This window comes from Botrytis porri, assembly GCF_014898465.1.
Source record: "Botrytis porri strain MUCL 3234 chromosome Unknown BPOR_008, whole genome shotgun sequence".
NCBI classification, from domain to species: Eukaryota; Fungi; Ascomycota; class Leotiomycetes; order Helotiales; family Sclerotiniaceae; genus Botrytis; species Botrytis porri.
The window spans coordinates 2,222,956-2,241,383 of record NW_024066082.1 but is presented as its reverse complement, the minus strand read 5'-3'; the positions used below and the strand labels follow the sequence as shown (position 1 = coordinate 2,241,383).

The window sequence follows — 18,428 nt, the reverse complement described above, 5'->3', positions numbered from 1 at the left end:
TTCAGAAAGGATCTAATGCTGTGTAACCATTCAAACTGGGAATATGCACTAGCTAATAGTTACTATAATGTAATGTGGCACGTTAGTTGCACAAGCGCGGGACAGGACTGTCTCTGAGCATAGTCGTTCACAAGCTTTACACTTGTCCTAGCATACATATTTCGATTAGCTTGGCATAGCCTGGTGAAGAAAATTTGATGATAACAGATCCCTATGTAACATCCAGCACTGAGCACCTTTGTGTTCTACCTACTTGGACTAATTTATACTCCGAAAATGTCTGCTATGGAATCGAAAAGTGTCGTCAATGATCAGTCGGCGTCGAAAGGTAGATTGATCATGGGCATAGACATGGGAACTACCAGGGGTGCGGTTGCCGATTTACTAATTCCGAGCGGCGATCAAAAGCTTGGGCACCAGCATGAGCCAGAACCTTTCCTGTTTGCCGACTGGAAGGGCTCTTGGGGAAGTGGAGATGAGTTTTCTCCGACAGCACTCTACTATAACGAAAACAATCAGGAGGAGGCTTTGCCAGTGACTGCTAACGAATTGAGGATGCTGCTGGACAGCGCAATACCATTCAACACAGAGCGATTTTTCCCTCTATGGAAGCTACTTTTCCACGACATTAGGAACCCGGTCACCGCCTCACTTCAGAAACCAATGCTAGCAAGGCTAGAGAAATTGAACAAAACGAGGGAGGACCTCTCGCGGGACTGAGTGTCGATTGTGTATAAAGAGCTGATTTATGACTCCTTCGGCAATTTGCCAGCTCTGAGAAAGGGGATGATACCAAACCTCGAAGACCTAAAAATCGAGGTTATCGTTCCAGTACCACCGGGACGCTCAACGATTGCACATGAACAGGTGCAGAATGCTTTAGTCCAAGATCCTATCATATCGAAGTAGGTATTTTTGGTTTCATACTAACAGTGATTCTATAAGTGTATGGTCACCTACAAGTTGACAGGTACCCAACACGCTTTGAACTCGTTCAACAAAGGATACAACAATTATTTTGGAATCTCGAAAGACCCGCGGCCATTCTGCCTTTTAATGCTAGGTCTGGCGAATGAGCTGAAACTTTATCACGAAGAAATCGTGCAGTGTTTCGCTAATCCTATGGAGAGATTGATAGCTGTTGTCTAAAGACTAGTGAATCAAGATAGAGAATTTGTTCCTGATTATTTGATAATGAGTAGAAGTATGTGCCTCAACACATATATCTCCGAAGCACTGCGGATAGAGTTTCATCACCTAAAAATGTGTCAACTACGCCACAACAAAGCACATATTGTAAAAGGCGCTGTCTGGCTAAGGTCCCAGGAAGACTTCATCACCTGCCGCCCTTTGAAGTATACAGTTGGTATAGTCACCTACCAGGAAATCAATTCTTCAGTCAGGCGCTTCAGCGGTAAAGGATATAGAAATGAAGACACGTGGAGAAATCAGAGAGACGGCAAACACTATGTATCTGTGGTCTACTTCTTGGCCAGGAAGGGTCAGCTGGTCGACTCCAGTTACAAAGTCTCATCTGAGGGATTCAAGGACGCCCGCGTACGCTATTCCACGACCACGTCACTCCAAGATCTAAATTTCGAAGACGTGGTATACACCATAAATTATACGCCTGACAAAGGAGAGAGATTTGTATTCTTGCGCCAGGACGGGCGATTGGTTAATACACATGGGGCATTGATTCGCGACCCTGAGAAATTGGACAGGATTCGGTGGAACCCAATGGATAGTGGCATCGACCTAAAGGAGTTGAAACAAAAAAGGTTTCACGAATTGACGCCATCTTATATGATAAGGTGTACAATACACGCCGTAATGACAGGCGTGAATTGCAAGTATTGCGTCATGATGTTTTCTACAAATGGACAACAACATACCTTCTGCAATAATTTCCAAGTAAAATCAACTACAGATATCCAACAGATTTCAGAGAATTTGCCTCAAAGCTTCGGTTTCGGACAGCGACAAGTTGCGCCTGCGCGGGCAACTAAACCAGCTTCCACGGGTGCTCCCGAGAGGCCTACAAAGAAGGTGACACGTTCGAGCGTTCGGAGCATCCAATCTTCAACAGACCTCCAAAGCAGCCAATATTGTGATTGGCGGGCAGAACGAACAATCCACATGGCCAGCAACAGAGGATATCTCAAAGGAGGCTCGAGATGTGAGGGATTTTAATGGTGTCTCTCCTGTCAGAAGCCATCCATTACTCAACAATCTCTTGGATACACCTTGTCGCCCCGCGAAGCGCAAATGTTCCTAAGACCATCAATGTCCTTAGCTCCGCTAACTGTATTTCACCTCCTTCGAGTCAAGTTGCAACATTCCCAAAACCACTTGCTCAGCCTGTATTATTTTGTATTTTTGGTTTGCATCTTGTTTGGCATATATTATAGAGATACCCCCTGAAGCATGTAGAGGCACAAAGGATTTAAAATGGGTGTGGAAGAGAGTAGACAATGAATAGAGGGATCAATTCCAGCACATTGCAATGATCATTTCTAATGCGTCCATTGACATATCCTTCTTGAAACTAGGGCCCGATATCGTGACTGTGTGCGAATAATACAGAAGTTTTGCCATCTCGAGTATCATGGAGATTGCTTAATCTAAATGCCGATATCGTAATGTAATGAAAGGCTTAGCTTGAGGTTCAATTAGTCGAAATGAATTGTGGTCGAGTGTATGCGACGCGAGGGAGATCTCTCGAGCTCTGTAGCACCAACTTTATAGTCAGTATGAATTATCCTTTCTCTGGAACCATACAGACGTAGCAATCAAGTACTCAGGTGCTTTCTTCAGTTTGTACATACCTTTGCTAGAGAAATCTGCGGAAATTTATCATTTCTAACTGTCTGTCGCGTATGTTCAAAATTCAACGTCGGTCAGAGATTCTGCCGTTAGTAGCTATTTCTGGTCACCGCCCAATTAACCTATTCATCTAAAGCCAATTCAATCAAAGTAGTCTTATTAATAATACTGTCTGAGTCCAAAGACGTCTAACCACAGACTGAGCAAGAATTAAGCCTACCCCTTCATTTACTCCACGATGAATAGTATTGACGTCTATACATATCTAGGTATCATAGCAAGTATAATAAGCGACCTCTTCCAAGCCATGAGCTCTCAATGTTCCATGGAGCGGGGTAAAGGGAGTTCATGTTGTACAGTGAGTGAGTATTAGTGAATATGAGTCGAAAATCCCACGGAAGTAAGACCAATTCGTCATTGCCATACACGAAAGAAGAAATTGTTCATAAAAGGATGCAAGCTTGTTTGTAAATACATTACTATCTATCAAGAACTCCTCACATTGAAATCTTCAATCGTCGACCTCTCTGCATCACTCATATAATCTTTCTAACCAGGTTGATTGAATCTTAAGTCTGTCAGAGCTATTTATACGAAGACATATCATAATGGAGACCCCTCGGACAATATCAGCAAATCTCACTTCCTATTTGACCCTTTTCAATGGAATTTGCTCGATTATTGGCTGGATTTTAGCCAGTTTTCTGTATCAGATTGTCTACTATCGTTTCTTCCATCCTCTTAAAAACTATCCAGGTCCATTCTGGGGTACCGTTACCAGACTTTGGTATACTTATCAGAGCTACAATCAAAGCGAGTTGGTAGTCTATGAGAATCTCTTCAAAGAAACGAAAGGTGCTTATGATGTCATTTACCTTTGAAGATGATAGTCACTAATAAACATTGCATGTATAGCTCCTGTAATACGCATTTCACCCACAACTCTCCTAGTCAAATCAGCCCTCGCTCTACCCATCATTTATCACCGCAATGCAGTCAAATCCAGATTCTACAGCAATGGAGGTTTCCCTGCTGAACCTGTTATAAGTATTCGCGACCATCAAGCACATTCTTATCGTCGAAGACTTATAGGACCTCCTTACTCATACTCAAAGATAATAAAAGCCGAGCCCCTCGTTGATAAGATAGTCTCGGCATGGCTTACGAGACTGAATGAGCTTTTTGTCGAGACTCGAAAACCTGTGAATATGGCAAGTTGGGCTACTTACTTTGCATTTGACACAATCAGTGAAGTGGGATTCGGGCAAGCTTTAGGCTTTGTCGAGAATGGAGAAGATGTGGGCGGATTGATTCAAAGTGTACATGATGGCATTGAGATATTTGGTGTCATGGCGCATTTATACCCCTTTGTAGAATGGGTAACATCAGGGCCATTAGGTCGGTTCTTTACCGCGACACCAGATATGAAGAATGGCATGGGTCAGCTGATGAGATGGAGAAATAAAATCATCAATGCGAGAATTACAGAAATTGAGGAAGGAAAAAGAAGAGATCGTGTAGATATTCTAAAATCGTGAGTCCTCTTAGCCCTTCAGGATTCGGCAGCCAGCTAATCTATAAATTATCTAAAGATTTTTCGAGGCCAGAACACCCGAAGGAAACCCTATGAGCCGAGATGAATTGGAGGCCGAAGTTTTGGTTGTCCTAATTGCCGGAGCAGATACTACGGGTACATCCTTCAGCTCCATTGTAACCGATATCCTCTCGTCGCCTGGTGATTATAAACGAATGGTGGCTGAGATAGATGCCGGATTTGCGGCCGGAAATCTTTCACAGCCTGTTCCAACAGCCGCAGAAGTTTCAAAGCATTGTCCGTTTTATGTTGCATGCATAAAAGAAGCTCTTCGACTTACCCCATCCTCACCAGTACTTTTTCCTCGAGAAGTAATGGCCCATCAACCTCCTCTAGTAATTGATGGCAAAGTAATTCCAGTCGGTACTGAAATCAGCTGTTCTGCCTATTTTGCAAACCGCGACAAGGAAATATATGGTGAAGATGCCGAGACTTTTCGCCCCGAACGATGGCTTGAAAATGATGAAAAGGCGAAGCTTTTTGAGAAGTACAATTTCACTTGGGGATATGGATCAAGAATATGCTTAGGCAAGGACCTTGCGTATATGGAGTTGATGAAAGGTCCTTTGATGGTATGTCTCTTTTCTGCTACCAAGCAATTGATAATTTAACATCTACTGACAAACACACTATCTAGTTCTTTCGTAGTTTTGACTTCAAGTTATGTGCATCGAGTAAGGAAATACCTGGTCCACCCAAGCGTGTTACAGCAGGCGGTTTATTTCATTGGCAGAATATCTGGCTTGATCTAGAAAAGCGTAAGGTTTGAGATGCATCAGAATAGTATCATGAGGAAAAATCAGTTGTCATGTGGGTTTTCAAAGACAAAAGTTTCATTTCATTGTGATTATCCCTAGGTTTAGGATCATGCTTTAACGGAAAAGGAAGGGTGCGGGGTTGATCTACTCTATACTATGATTTCCGAGATCATTAGCTCAGAATCTATTACTTAATTGTGTTGTTGTATGTTAAACTCTGGTGCCTTTCCTAAAATCTAATTCGAAGTCACTGAGAACTTTGACTTCACACCCTATAAAATAGAACAGATCCGGGATTTTATTATCTTGTTAGACAGATGCATGTCGCCATCTGTAAGTTTCCAATTCGAAAATTAACCAATACCGCTTCATAGCCTTGGGGTTGAATCTCTCAATCCTTCTGTTCATCACGCCATAAATAAAAGTCTCATAAGTGCCGCAAAATCTCAAATCCCCCGCTTCATTCGATATCACACTATATTGATTGTGTAGTCATACACATTCTAGATCGATATACGTGAAGTTTGAGGATAAAGTAGACTAAAGATGCGGTTGTTGACTCACTTTACCCAGATACAGAGTCATGCATATCTTACATAGAATGCCTTGCAGTATAAGCTTCTTGGCAAGCAAATATCTCATTCTAAATAGTTTAGCGTCTTAAAAACTGTGCAGCACAAGTTGATTCTCAAATAAACACCTAGCAAACGAATATCTATACGACCCCTTTTAGGCAGCAGAAGAGATGTATCATGAGTATTCTCATTACCTGTCTTGTCTAATCTTGCGCTAGGGAAGTCTCTCCCATCCGGAACTATCGTGTTTTTCGTATGAATCATAGCTTATGGATATACTGAATGTTTATGTATCTAAAATTGGAATTGCAGTCTTCTGAGATGGGGCGCCTCAAATTATTCAGTTGGTTCTAGACTCACATCTCTCCAGCCACCCGTTTGCTTTTGTACCGTTTGATAGCTTTGTCTCATGCTCAACTGGTTTTAGTTCACTCGATCTCGTTATAATCACTCCTTAAGTGGTGAAGCCATGTCTACCCACTGCGACTTTCCAATTTTCTCTCACGTTCTTTGCAATCATCTTTCCGAATAATCCACACGACCCACGTGGCCAGACCATGTTTCTAACAACTCCGAGGAATAGGTATACAGATGTTTCAAAAGCTGCGAGCTACAAAAGCTTCAAATCTACCTATCAATCTCATGCTGCAAATTCACAATTCCGGCTACCCATAATATCGGATTGAGGGAAAGATTCATACATGCTCTTCAACCGGTATGATTTCTGCACTGAAGCCGGTCGGGAGACTGCAGATAAGCAGAGGTCAAGCAATTTTAGAATATTCACAACACACCAGAAGCTTGAATTAATCTTCGATCCAATCCGAAAGCAACGCATTATCTTGCAAATATAATTCCTCAAGCCTTCCGTCTTGAATGAGATATCTGTAGCGTGCAGCTCTGCAAGCAATCGACCGCGCCAAATATGCGCCTCATCTCTACAAAAAGGTGTGGTGAACGTATTACAGGGGATAATTTAGCTGGATCCAAGAACAGCGATTGAGTTCTGATAGATTTTCAACGTTGTTATTGTGATTTTTAGATCCCAACAACCGCTTCTTATACTCTCTCCTCTCAATCTCTATTATGCTATCCAGAAGAGCCGTTTCGAACACACAGCACCTATCACTTTCTAGTCTTTAAGTTCCCTCCCAAATGTCCCTCAAACGCTTTCAAACGCCCTCTAGTAGCCCTCACTACCCCGAATACCTCACTGCATATGCATCAGAGACCGGCTTCTCGCATCCTGCTTAAAGTCATAGTATCTAGTCCCAACAGCGCCTTCTATTTATCACTCATACATCAAAAATACAAGATCCCAACAATCGCCTCTCACGCGCATAGCCGACCTTTAAACCCCGATCCAGACGTTCGCATTTCCCAAAGCCTCAGCTGCATATCCAATTTCTCAATCTCTCAATTTCCCACTTTCTCAATTTTCCAGTTTTCCAGTTTTCCAGTTTTCCAGTTTTCCAAATCACCAAAACACCAAACGTTCCGTTCCGTTCTATACCATACCCGCATCCCGCATTCCGCATCCTAAGTATCTCCATGAAATAAAAATAACGAAAATTCCTGCATTCCAACACAGCCAACACCAATATACCAACCAACCAACAAACACCATCCCCTATACTCCTAACCCTCAAGCACACCTCGTAACTCCTGCATCTCGCTACCAAATATCAAATATCGAAACCCAAGTTACCCAAACTACACTACACTACACTGCACTACACCACACCACCTACCACTTCCCCATCGGCACACTCCTCCGTCCATATCCACTATACAGTACAGCACCTAACTCACCCTTTCTTTCTTTCAAACAAAATTTACTTGTCAAATTCTACATGTATGTCTCATATGCATGTATATGTAGATGACTGGAAGTCTGGCATTAGGTACCTATCTATCTACATACATATTTAGTTTATTTGGCATGGCAAATGTCCAGATTATACCGCCTATCTTATTTGTTGTTACACCAAAGCCTTTGGTTTGCACAAAGTCGGTCGAGGACTATGGGTGATGAGAAATACGATGGGGGGATGGATCATGTAGTTTGTGTATCACGTGGTGTGGTAGGTCAAGAGTTCAGTGAAGAGAAGAGAAAGATGGGGTTACACTTGAAGATAAAAGATTGATGGACTTAATCTCATACAGAATAGCTACCTAGAATTCCCAAATAGAGCATATACACATACACAAATAAACATACATAGATATACAAAATACACCCAAACTCCCCTTTAAGCCAAACTCCCCTTTCCAATTTCTCACGATATCCTAGTGAGCCAACCCCCTTTCCAAGTCAAAATCCTCGCTTACTCCGTTTCCCCATTCCAATTTTCTAGGTCCCCATCCTCCCGACCCCCTGTTCCAACCAGCCTACATCAATCTTCGTGACCTCTCCCTCATACTTTCCATCTTCCCTCACCTTATCCACCAAACCGCTCGTTCTCTTCAATCTTTCCCTCCATCCTTCTACCCATGCATGAGCTAATTTGTAATCTCCCTTCGCAATTATCCTCTCTCCTGTCCCCTCTGTTCTTTTCTCAACCTCATCTCTCCCCTTCTCCTTCACTTTCCTAGTCATTCTACCAGCTCTCCATCTCGTTTTTCTAGTCCTTCTAAACCCCTTTTGTTTCCTTAAAGATACAGGGTGAACAAGTCAATTTCCATCCTTCAAGAGAGGTTCCCTCTCCGCACCCCTCATGCCCCCCATCCATCCCGTACTCCCCTTGTCCCCACCATTCGTAAAAAAGGGATCATCTATATCTCCATATAGTCTCCCTCCATCAAGACTTCCACTACTTTTATGCCCCGGTAATCCAAAGACCGGACTAGGTAATCTTCCATCGCCATCTAGACTCTTTGGCAGGAAGTCTGCATCTGTATCTGGATCATAGTCATCTTTTGCGTTCGCATTGGCATTGACTTTGGCATTCGCGTTTACATCAGCCTTAACATTCGCATTCTCCCCAAAACTCAAACTCGATCTCTTTGACAAACTCTCACTCCTACTTCTCAGACTCGAGACCGAAAGACTATGTGGTCTAGTTTGAACCGGTGTGTTCGAACGATTCGGTGAACCAACATTGAAAATGCTCATTCCGGAAAGCGGTCTTTGTTTAGGCGGTGGACTTGAATCGTTTGCTCCTGCTTCGAATAGAGAACGTGTTCGAGCGAAGATGGAACTAACAGGTCTTGGATTCCGTTGTGGGGATGGGGTTTTTTTTTCCTGAATTACGGCTGCGGTTTTGGAGAGATCTTCTGACTGTGTCCAAGGAATGGAATGAAGATTTGGGGGTAGTTCAGAAGATGACTTCTCTTCGGTCTGAATGGGTGTCTGAGCCGTGAATATTGGGGCCGATACAGGTGCATTGGAGCTCAAGATCTTCTCAGAAGGAATGAGCGATGGTGGAGTTGGTGCTAGAACTGGAGGATTTTCTTGATCCAAATGCACGTTGCTTACGTGAAAGGAAGATGAATGTGCAGGACTTATAATTGGAGATTTGTAATCTTGTGGGTTGAAAGGATCAAATTCCGCAGCATCTTGTAGATTAGGAGATTTGATAATTTCATCCAGGTTTTGTTCTTGATTTGCTGAATCATCCTGGGTATCATCATTTTGATGTGACCATCCTTCCGACGATTCAAATTCTGTTGCCATCATCTGACTAATGTGTGGTTGTTGAGACACAGCATCAGAGTATTGTGGTTGTTGAGGTGGAGTCGGAGGACCTGATTCACCATCATCTGATGCATAATGTTCGAATGATGGAACTGTATCAACTGTATGAGAACGGTTACGACCATTATCGTTATTCGATTGAGTTCTGTAATCTTGTTGCTGATCACCGTCTTGAGGATATCCCCATCCATTATAGGCGTTGTTAATAGAGGCATCTAAGTAATTTCTGTGTTCATCCGGTGGAAATCTCTCAGATCTTGCTCTAGGACTCAATACAGGTGATGGATGTGGTTCCGGTGAAGGTGTTAGACTGCTTCGAATTTGTGAAACTCTCGAGAATACTGCTTCATGTTCTGGACTTAAATCACTATTTCGGTGATACATCGATGCTGGACGTCGAGGTTTAGCTTTTGGAGTGAGGTTGTTATTCTCGACAAGATCTTCCTCTTCCACCGGCTCGGACTTTCCACGATTTTCCTCAATGTCAGGACTTGGCTCTAACACTCGTGGCAGATCCGTAGAATTAGAGATGATCGCGTTTTCAATTGGTGCCTCTGGACTGCCATCGATTAATTTATCTGTGCAGCTGACTTCGTGAGGTGACTCTGTATCTTTGACATCGGAACCAAACATTAATGCCATTGGTGTATGTGATCTTTTGCTCGGCCCAGAATTTGAAACCTCAAGATTGGATCCGCTTGGATGGCCAAGCTCGTCTTGAAGGATTCCTGTTGAGACTTCCTTGTTAGCTGGATCTTCTGACTCTGATACTAACGGGTTGTTATCTCTTTGTTCTTTCAACCCATTATCATCACCGGAGTCCTCATACTGCCAATGTGAATGGAAGAATCTACTCTTAGGCATGTCTTCTTCATCTTCATCGTCATCCTCGTCATCTTCGCCGACACGGGAGGCACCATCATGTGATTCTTCCCGGATTGTCTCAAGATAAGGAAGCGGCCCCTCTTCTTCTTCTGAGGATTGATCCCATTCGTTTTCGCTTTCAGAATAGTTCTCTGTTTCCTCACCTTGTTCGGTCCTTTCACCTTCCGAGCCCGAGTCTTCTGGATTATGATCTTCATGCTCATACTGTAAAGCGTTAACTTCAGCACTTGGCTCGTCAGTGATTGACTCAGCACTTTGTTCCTCACTTAGTACTGCATCTGGATGTTCGAAAGGATTTAGATGCTCATCTTGTTGAATGAGTGTGGTGTGAAAATCTTCCTCTTCCGTATGTTCTTCATTTTGAGGGGTTTTGTTCAGGGTACCCGATGACTCTTTCGTTTCGAGTGTTTGAGGTTTATTTTCATCGACAACATGGTTCTTTTCTTTTTCACCCTGAATCTCAGCAGATTTATCCCCATTATCTTGCTGTTGACTTAGCTGTTTCATTTGCTCATTCAACAAGGCAATTTCTTCTTTGGCTGCGATATCTTCGGCACTCTCTCTTCTTGGTCTCTCTTGCTCTGCTTCAACAAGTTCATTTTTGTCGACATCATTGCTATTCTTCTCTGTGCTCATGTCGACAGGTTCAGTCTCTTGTTCAGCAGCTTGTTCTTCCTCGACAGCTTTCATAAACTCTGCATTCAAACGAGCAATCTCCTCTCTTGCACGAACATCCTCAGGGTCTTCGTGTTGTGTTTGTGGAGGTGGAGATAGAATATCTGAATTGGCCACTTTCAATACCGGTTCAATCTTGACTTGCTCTGATTCGATAGCAGCAGGCTGTTCGTTCTCTTGAAGTAAGGGTTCATTGTGGACGGGTTCAGAATTGGTTGAGTTGTTTGGACTTATGTGTGACTCATCTTCTGTCTCGAGATTAATAGGATGGTCAGTTTCTCTAGACTCTTCAACGTGATGGTCTTGTGTCTCGTCGATCTCGCTTTCTTCATGAACAGCATCGGCAATTTTGTCATTAACGCTGTCCTTATCATTATCGTTGTGTCTCTCGGCATTTATTTGTTCTACCTCAGACGGCACTTCAAATGCTTCGCCATTCACGCTTTCCAGGGCAGATATCTCTGGTACCGAGGTAACGGTCTCAGGCGCGAAATTTGTATTTTGCTGCCTTTCAGATTCTGCTGTGCTCTCTTTCAATCGTGTTTCATCAACAAGATGCATTGGCTCATCAATAGAAATAGCGGGAAGTTCCTTGTCTTCAAGATGCTCTTGAGTCTCCACTATAGCATCATCATTTGTCTGCTCTGGGACTTCTTCGACTTGTTGCTGTATTGGCGCTTCATTTTCCCAAATCAACGGCTCAGTCTCAATCACTTTTTCAGACGTTTGAATATCCTCAGAGGGTATTTGACTTGATGCCATTAGTTCCACACTTTCGATCATGTGAGGGGGAGAAGTTGTGTTATCTTCAGAATTTTCTTCGAGGCTTATTTCCTTTGAATTCACATGGTTCTCATCTTGAGCCACGTCACCTAAGTGGGAACTTTCATCATCATCGTCACCAGCAGTCTGTTGAAGTGTGGGCGAAGGAAGCGGCGACCCAACATCAAGATTCAAAGCTGCTTCTCCAGTGCCTTCAAATTCTTCAGGACCAGGTGTGGGTGTTTCCTCAACTATTGGTACTGGCGCAGTACTATTAGCCTCTACCACCGATTCTTCGCTCTCTTGACCGAGCTTTAGATCTTTTTCCTCAGTGTCAGGAACTAACATCTCAGGGATAGTTTCCTGTTCTTCGGTGGGGGGCTCACTCTCTGGTGCATTGCTATTCTCTTGCTGAACAGTAGCTGGCTCACCAATTCGGAACTTGATGTGACCTGGCAATTGAATAGGATCATCAACGGTCTGCGAGATCTCATTTAAATCGCTATAAGGAGCTTCTTCATCCAGTTTCTCGTCTGTCTCTACGTCGCCTTCGACTGGTACGTCTAGATCACGTGTACCAACATCAGGAGACTCAACTGCCTCTTGGATTGGTCCGGGGACCGTAACAACCGGCTTGGCAGCTATCTCAGTCTCTTCGACAGTGTTGTCTGAAGCGATATCATGAGTTTCAGATAACTCCATTTCGTGATTTGTATTGGTGTCCGTTGCAGGGTTTGTAATAGAACCAATATCAGTATCTTCGACATGATGCTCCTCTTGCGACAGAACAGTAGCTTCATTGACAACATCATTGTCCTTGCTTGCAGATTCTGAATCGGTAGTTAATACATGAGTTTCGGAACTCTCATGGCCTTCGATTTCTGCCGACCCTACATCTAGAGTTGGCTCTGAGTGTGGAAATGTTTCGTTAGAGATGCTTATCGCCTCTCCCACTTCGGCTGAGACAGCTGGCAATGCTTCCTGTCTTTCGGGAGCATGTACGCTCTCCAAAATTTCGGTATCTTCAGGTTTTAAATCCATGCTTGCAGTATCTTCAAGGTCCTTTTCAGACTCTTTAACTTGCTCGGTGTGATCTTGGTCTGAAATTACGTCCTCGTCTTTAGATTCGTTCTCGTGTTCCGACGCCTTGGTATCTGTGGGCTCTTCACCGTCAACATCTTTCTCGGCCACAGTAGGCTGTGTGTCTTCAGTAGAATTAGGCAAAGGTTCGGAGACAGCATCTTCAGCATTTGTTGATTCGATAGCTTCCTCTTGGTCTTTGTCAACTTCTGGTAGATTATTTGGCAAGGGTTCAGACTCTAGTGCTGGTTCCTCATTAAGCTGAGCGCTCTCTGATTCCACTGGTTTAGGTAGTGGCGTTTGAATTGCATGAACTTCAGGTTCCTCGAGTGCGGCGTTCTCACTTTCATAGGCAGATTCCGAGTCATCATAAATTATCTCTGGTGCCTCATCTAGTTGTTCAACCTCTGCATCGACTGGTTCTGGAAGTGGTATCTCAACGGCTCCTTCCATAGATTGCTTTAGAATGTTTGACTCTTCGTTGTGTACCTGCTCTAGGTCGTCGTGTGTTTCCTTCGCCTCAATTGATGCTTGTTCAGTGTCTTCTTGTATACTTGGGATTACAGGCTCTTCGGGCATCATAATATCTCCATTCTCTATCTCCGAGTCACCCTGATCATTGATAGCAGTGTCGAACTCTTCATCAGGCACAGGAGATGAGATTGCCTTGTTCTTCAAGCTCAAGGGCATCTCGTCAATTGTGCTGTGTTGGGCACCACTCGCAGGTTCATCGACAGCCAATGTCTCATTTTGAGACGCTTCATAATTTTCAAGTGGGGAATCATCATTTAATGCGTCCTCTAATGAAGGCTTCTCTACCGAAGGCTCCTCAGCTAGAACTCGATCTGCGGTTTCAATTTGGACTGGATCATGTGTTACATCGTCCGATTGCACTTCTGGTTCGAGAGATTCTTTTTCGTGTTCGGATTCTTTGCTTTCAGAGACAACTTGATCTTCTGGGGCGTTCTCAACTTCAACTGTCTCGGGAATTGTCTTTGGTTCAGAGTCATCATTTTCGATCTGAATGTCGGAAGCCTCGGTAACTGGTGTGCTGTCGTCTTGAGGTAACGTATCTTCCTCCACGAGGTCTTTGTCCTCTGAATCGTTTTCATTGGCAAGATTTTCAGCCTCAATAGTCTCTTGAGCATGTGACACCTCCGATTCTGTAGTTTGCGCATTCGGAGAAACATCCTTGGCTTCCGAATGAGGAACCATTGCTTCATTTGCTTCCTCCTCCATAGCACGTCGAATTTCCTCATTCAGCTTAGCTATTTCTTCTCTGGCTGCTCTGTCTTCGGGGGATTCATGTGGCTCAAGCACTGGTACAGTCTCGGCTTCTGTTGGTGCCTCTACTAGGCTGTTGTCTTGCTTTGAGCTGCCGTTTTCATCTTCCTGAGAAGTTTCAGTTGATTGGCTATCTTCGATATGATCCTTGATCATTTCCGGTTCTTGAGATACATTATTTGCTTTACATTGTCGCTGGTCTCATTTTGTAGAGCATCAATTGAACGAGTCAATTCAATTGGTTCCTCTGGGGTTTCATCTACCCTAACGGTTGTATCCTCTTGGGAAGGCTCAGGTGCGTCATCAATCTCCTTGGTCATTTCTTTTATAGGCTCCAATGTTTCTGGTTTGGAATGATCTTGACTACCTTGCGCGATATCATCAGATTCGGGCTGCTGATCAGCTTGGTGTTTCTCTTCAAGCTCGATGTGCTGCTCCTCGGGGATTAAGCTAGAAGTTTCTTCGATAGGCTGTGATGGTTCTTCAAAATTCTCAATATTTGGTGATTGCGCCTCTTGCTCTTGGGGAATGACCTCCTTTGAGAGTGAGGAGTCTGGTTGGACTTCTAAGTCCTTTGTTGGCTCTACCACAAGGTCTTTTTCACTGTCCTTAGTATCAGCTACATTATTCTGAAGATCTTCATCTTTGTGCTCGTTCACATCACGACTTAAATCTTCGTTTGTAATGGGATTTCTTTCCGCTTCCCCCTCAGTACCCTTGCTGTTCTGATTTTCCGATAATTGGTCTGGCTCTTGGTTATTCAATACAACCTTTCTGCGGCTCTTGTATTGAATTTTAGGTAGTACAGTCGGAATATTAAGTTGCTCGTCGATTTGTCTATTAATTTCCTGTTTTCGAGAGAGTTTTAGTAAATCGAGAATCACCAGGTAAATTTGATATAGAATACAAACATACCCTTCTCGCGGAATCTAAAGTTTCCAAAGCTTTCTGCCCATCTATCATTTGTTGCTCTAACTCATCCTCCAATCTCTCCATTTTTTCATCGATTCCATCTTCAAGTTCTTTATGTTGACTTTGGAATTCGGCCTCCCTCTTCTCTACTTCCTCCTGCCTTACCTTTTCTCTCTCCCTTACTTCATTGTCGATTCTCAATTTTCTCTCCTCATCTTCACGTTTCCTCCTCTCTATTATCTCCTCTTCTTCTCTCTTGATTTGTTCCATGATCTCTTGTTCCTGTTTGAGTTGTGCTTCCTCTCCTTCTTTCATCGCATTCTCATGAGCCATCTTCAATTGCTGAAGCTGCTCATCGCGATCTCTTTCTAATAGTGTAATTTCCGCATCATGATTCGAGGTGTCGCTGATTAAAGCGATAGTCTTGTGAATTTCATCAATATTGGAATGCAATTTCGTTACTAACTCTGCCACAGAAACCATTTTCCTTTTTAATTGAGTGATCGTTCTCGAACTTGCAGTATAGTATAAGTAGGTACGTAAAGATGAACTTCTCAGCTGAGACAATGTCCTGTGGAACAAACGGGAATTTCAAGAAGTTCGGATGAAATTTATGGATATAGAAACGAATGTATGATACCACTAGCAATCCAATCACAAAGAATTAATTCCAGCGATTCAATGCGATCCAGTCGCTGTTGGAGTTTCTAGAAAACAAAAACAGGAAACGAATTCAAAAGGACAACTCAGAAATGACGCTTTTCGTTTCTTACGAAAAGGTTGTTAGAGTAAAGATGGAAAGGATTATGCTAGTTTCACTAAACACCATCACAATGGATACTTGTCTTCATCGAATGGGATTCTTAGTATGAACATAAGCATGAGATGCGTTGTTTCGTACTTCATGCTTTGATCGCTCATGCTCGCTCAGACAATATATTTACACCTAGGGTAGCCCCTAGTGCTCGAGGGTTGTTCAACATCGGCGCAGCCGATGGACGTTCAGGATTCGGGATGTTTCCTGGTTGAGCATGTTGTCACTCTTTCGATATATCATCGACCTTAGAGGCCGCCGGCAATCGAATAACTCTAAGCAATATAGAATTTGACATTGGAGATATCGTGGATTGCCGTCGTGCTTCCAAATCCTTCTTCGAACTCACGCTATCAACAACGTCCGAGCGTGATGGTCACCTGACTCTAAACTTACTCGCGCATGTGCTTGACCCTTATTACCGTCTGAGCGAGTGCATGGCACAATTCCTTCCTTTCCTTTTCAAGGCCAGTTCAATCTGTATTCGTTTTATCTCTCTTCAAACCACACGAACTGATCCCTTATTTAAACCCTTTCCAGTATCGCTACCAATATCTAAAGCCGCCAAACCCCACCAGCGACTCGCTCAGGTCCCCTCAAACTCAATCTTAAACACAGGAGTCACCATCCTCGCTCGGATCTCCTACACGTCGCGCATCTGAAACTTCAAGCTCCAGATTCTGCTTTTCTGTAACCAATCCCATTCTCCAAATGTGTGTACGTAAGGCATCTATCTCGGTACTTGAAATTCAGGATCAGCGTCGGAAGGTAAAGTAAAGAAACGGACAATGCGTGGTGGTATGAACTTTTAATATGCAAATACCGAATCTCGCGTATATTTTCAGCGGGAGGATTGCAGGAGGAATGCGGTTCATGAGCTTGAGTAAGAAGTGAAATTGTAAGGCTGTTCGCCAAGGGCGTAGTTGTTATCACGACGTCTTTGAATTTTTGAGGTTTGCTATAAGTTTTCAAATGTAAAGCTTGATTGTCTATCGAGCTTTAGAGGTATATATAAAAATCAAACGAACTCAATTTTGCATTATTTTGATTCGTATTATACATTCTAAACTGAGGTAATGATCGTGTCTCGTGATTGTAATGTTGCTAGTCTTCATTTTAACCACAAATAGGAAGAAAGAAAGAAATAATAATGATATTGTAGCTTGTGAATTTGTAGCCCGGGGGAGGGGGAATCAATCAGCAAGCTCCAGAAAAAAATCTTTGCTCCATCAACTCGAGCTCCGGGCTGATTACCCTGGGCCTGTCATACTCATTCCCATCCCTCAACATGCCGTCCTTCCATTCCAACGCCACCCTTCTCGATTACCCGCGCAAAAATTCTATAAATGGTATAGTTCCCCTTCTCAGAAAATAAATCTTGTACACCTCCCATAAACCTTTTGATGATCCCAAGCCTCTTTAAATTCGTGACATATTTTCTTTTTGGGCTCTAGCGGTTCTTGATCTAAATTGGTCCCTGAATTGTATTCTACCAATGGTACCGTAGGAAAGTGTACCAATGAATAGAATTGCCCATACACCTGTGATGACACCACCGATAGGGAAAATCAGAATATTAAGACCTGGAACCACGAAAGGAGATTCAGAGGCGACGACGAGAGTTTGAATAGGTGGTTGAAGGACAGTCTTAGTAACTCCGGCGGCTTGTGTAGAGAATTCACCATTAACGAAAGATGCTTGGTTGGTATTAAGAGTTGTGTTCACGGTTCCACCGGAGACATCTCTGCCAGTCAAAGTCACCGTTGGAGTTAATAGTGCTTCCATGGTTGAGCTAAACAAATTAGATTGTAATTCTTTTAATTCATGGAATTCAACATACCTGTCCATATCCATGCCAATATATTCCTTATTCATTTGGCCAACAAAAGCATATGATTGAACTAAAGTTATGGTCCTTCCCGTGGTGGTGTTTGTTATTGATTGTCGCTTTGAATTTGCTCGTGGCCACGAGATTATAGATGTACCATCGCTTCTGGCCATCAACGTCGACATATTAACAGCCGATACTGTAGCTCCTTCGTAACTCAATCCAACCTGAACATCCTGACTTGGAATATTGGCAAATGTTCCTGTGGGAGCAGAAACATTATAAATTCGGAGATCGGCCTTGAAAACTCCAGTACTGTTGTCGGCATATGGTAAGTTATAACAAGCTGCCAAACCAGATGGATTGGTAGCTTTTCCATTCAATAAATCAAGAGCTTGAGTGCATGCTGCCTCAGTTTGAGTATTCCAGTCCGAGATGTTCGTAGCTGCTGTGGTCGCCGGTGCATCCGTGATAGATCTTCGGCGATCTTCAATAATATTATCCATATATCGTCTTAACATCTCCTCCTGATTATCTCGACGAACCACTGGCTTCATATCCATAATTCCTGCGCTAACATGACCGGCAAGTAGCAGTGACGCCGTTACGGCTGCGTGCCAAAACATAATGGGCGGTGTTGATTAAAAAGGTCGAGACCGGCGAGTGAGAAAAACCCAAGGTATGGTTGAAAGATTAGTAAAATTTGATCTGAATGACCCGACCGGCGGAGAAGAAAAA

At 43.2% G+C, this 18,428-nt stretch overlaps 5 protein-coding genes across 5 annotated transcripts; 2 read left to right on the top strand and 3 right to left on the bottom strand.

Moving 5' to 3' along the window:
• Positions 1-1,263: 1,263 nt before the first annotated feature.
• Positions 1,264-2,278, top strand: EAF01_006759 (uncharacterized protein; the record flags this gene model as incomplete). Its single annotated transcript, XM_038915013.1, has 2 exons — positions 1,264-2,049; positions 2,090-2,278. 2 exons carry the CDS (start codon positions 1,264-1,266, stop codon positions 2,276-2,278), a joined length of 975 nt encoding a protein of 324 aa, XP_038769968.1.
• Positions 2,279-3,434: 1,156 nt separating this feature from the next.
• EAF01_006758 (uncharacterized protein) lies at positions 3,435-5,189 on the top strand (the record flags this gene model as incomplete). The annotated part of the gene is made up of 4 exons (XM_038915012.1): positions 3,435-3,681; positions 3,742-4,360; positions 4,419-4,992; positions 5,058-5,189. 4 exons carry the CDS (start codon positions 3,435-3,437, stop codon positions 5,187-5,189), a joined length of 1,572 nt encoding a protein of 523 aa, XP_038769967.1.
• Positions 5,190-8,106: 2,917 nt separating this feature from the next.
• Positions 8,107-8,352, bottom strand: EAF01_006757 (uncharacterized protein; the record flags this gene model as incomplete). Its single annotated transcript, XM_038915011.1, has 1 exon — positions 8,107-8,352. The coding sequence occupies one exon, from the start codon at positions 8,350-8,352 to the stop codon at positions 8,107-8,109; it is 246 nt and encodes an 81-aa protein (XP_038769966.1).
• Positions 8,353-8,427: 75 nt separating this feature from the next.
• On the bottom strand, positions 8,428-15,531 carry EAF01_006756 (uncharacterized protein; the record flags this gene model as incomplete). Its single annotated transcript, XM_038915010.1, has 3 exons — positions 8,428-14,283; positions 14,325-14,984; positions 15,052-15,531. The coding sequence occupies 3 exons, from the start codon at positions 15,529-15,531 to the stop codon at positions 8,428-8,430; spliced, it is 6,996 nt and encodes a 2,331-aa protein (XP_038769965.1).
• A 1,750-nt stretch (positions 15,532-17,281) lies between these two features.
• On the bottom strand, positions 17,282-18,316 carry EAF01_006755 (uncharacterized protein; the record flags this gene model as incomplete). The annotated part of the gene is made up of 2 exons (XM_038915009.1): positions 17,282-17,654; positions 17,703-18,316. 2 exons carry the CDS (start codon positions 18,314-18,316, stop codon positions 17,282-17,284), a joined length of 987 nt encoding a protein of 328 aa, XP_038769964.1.
• Between the last annotated feature and the right edge of the window lie 112 nt (positions 18,317-18,428).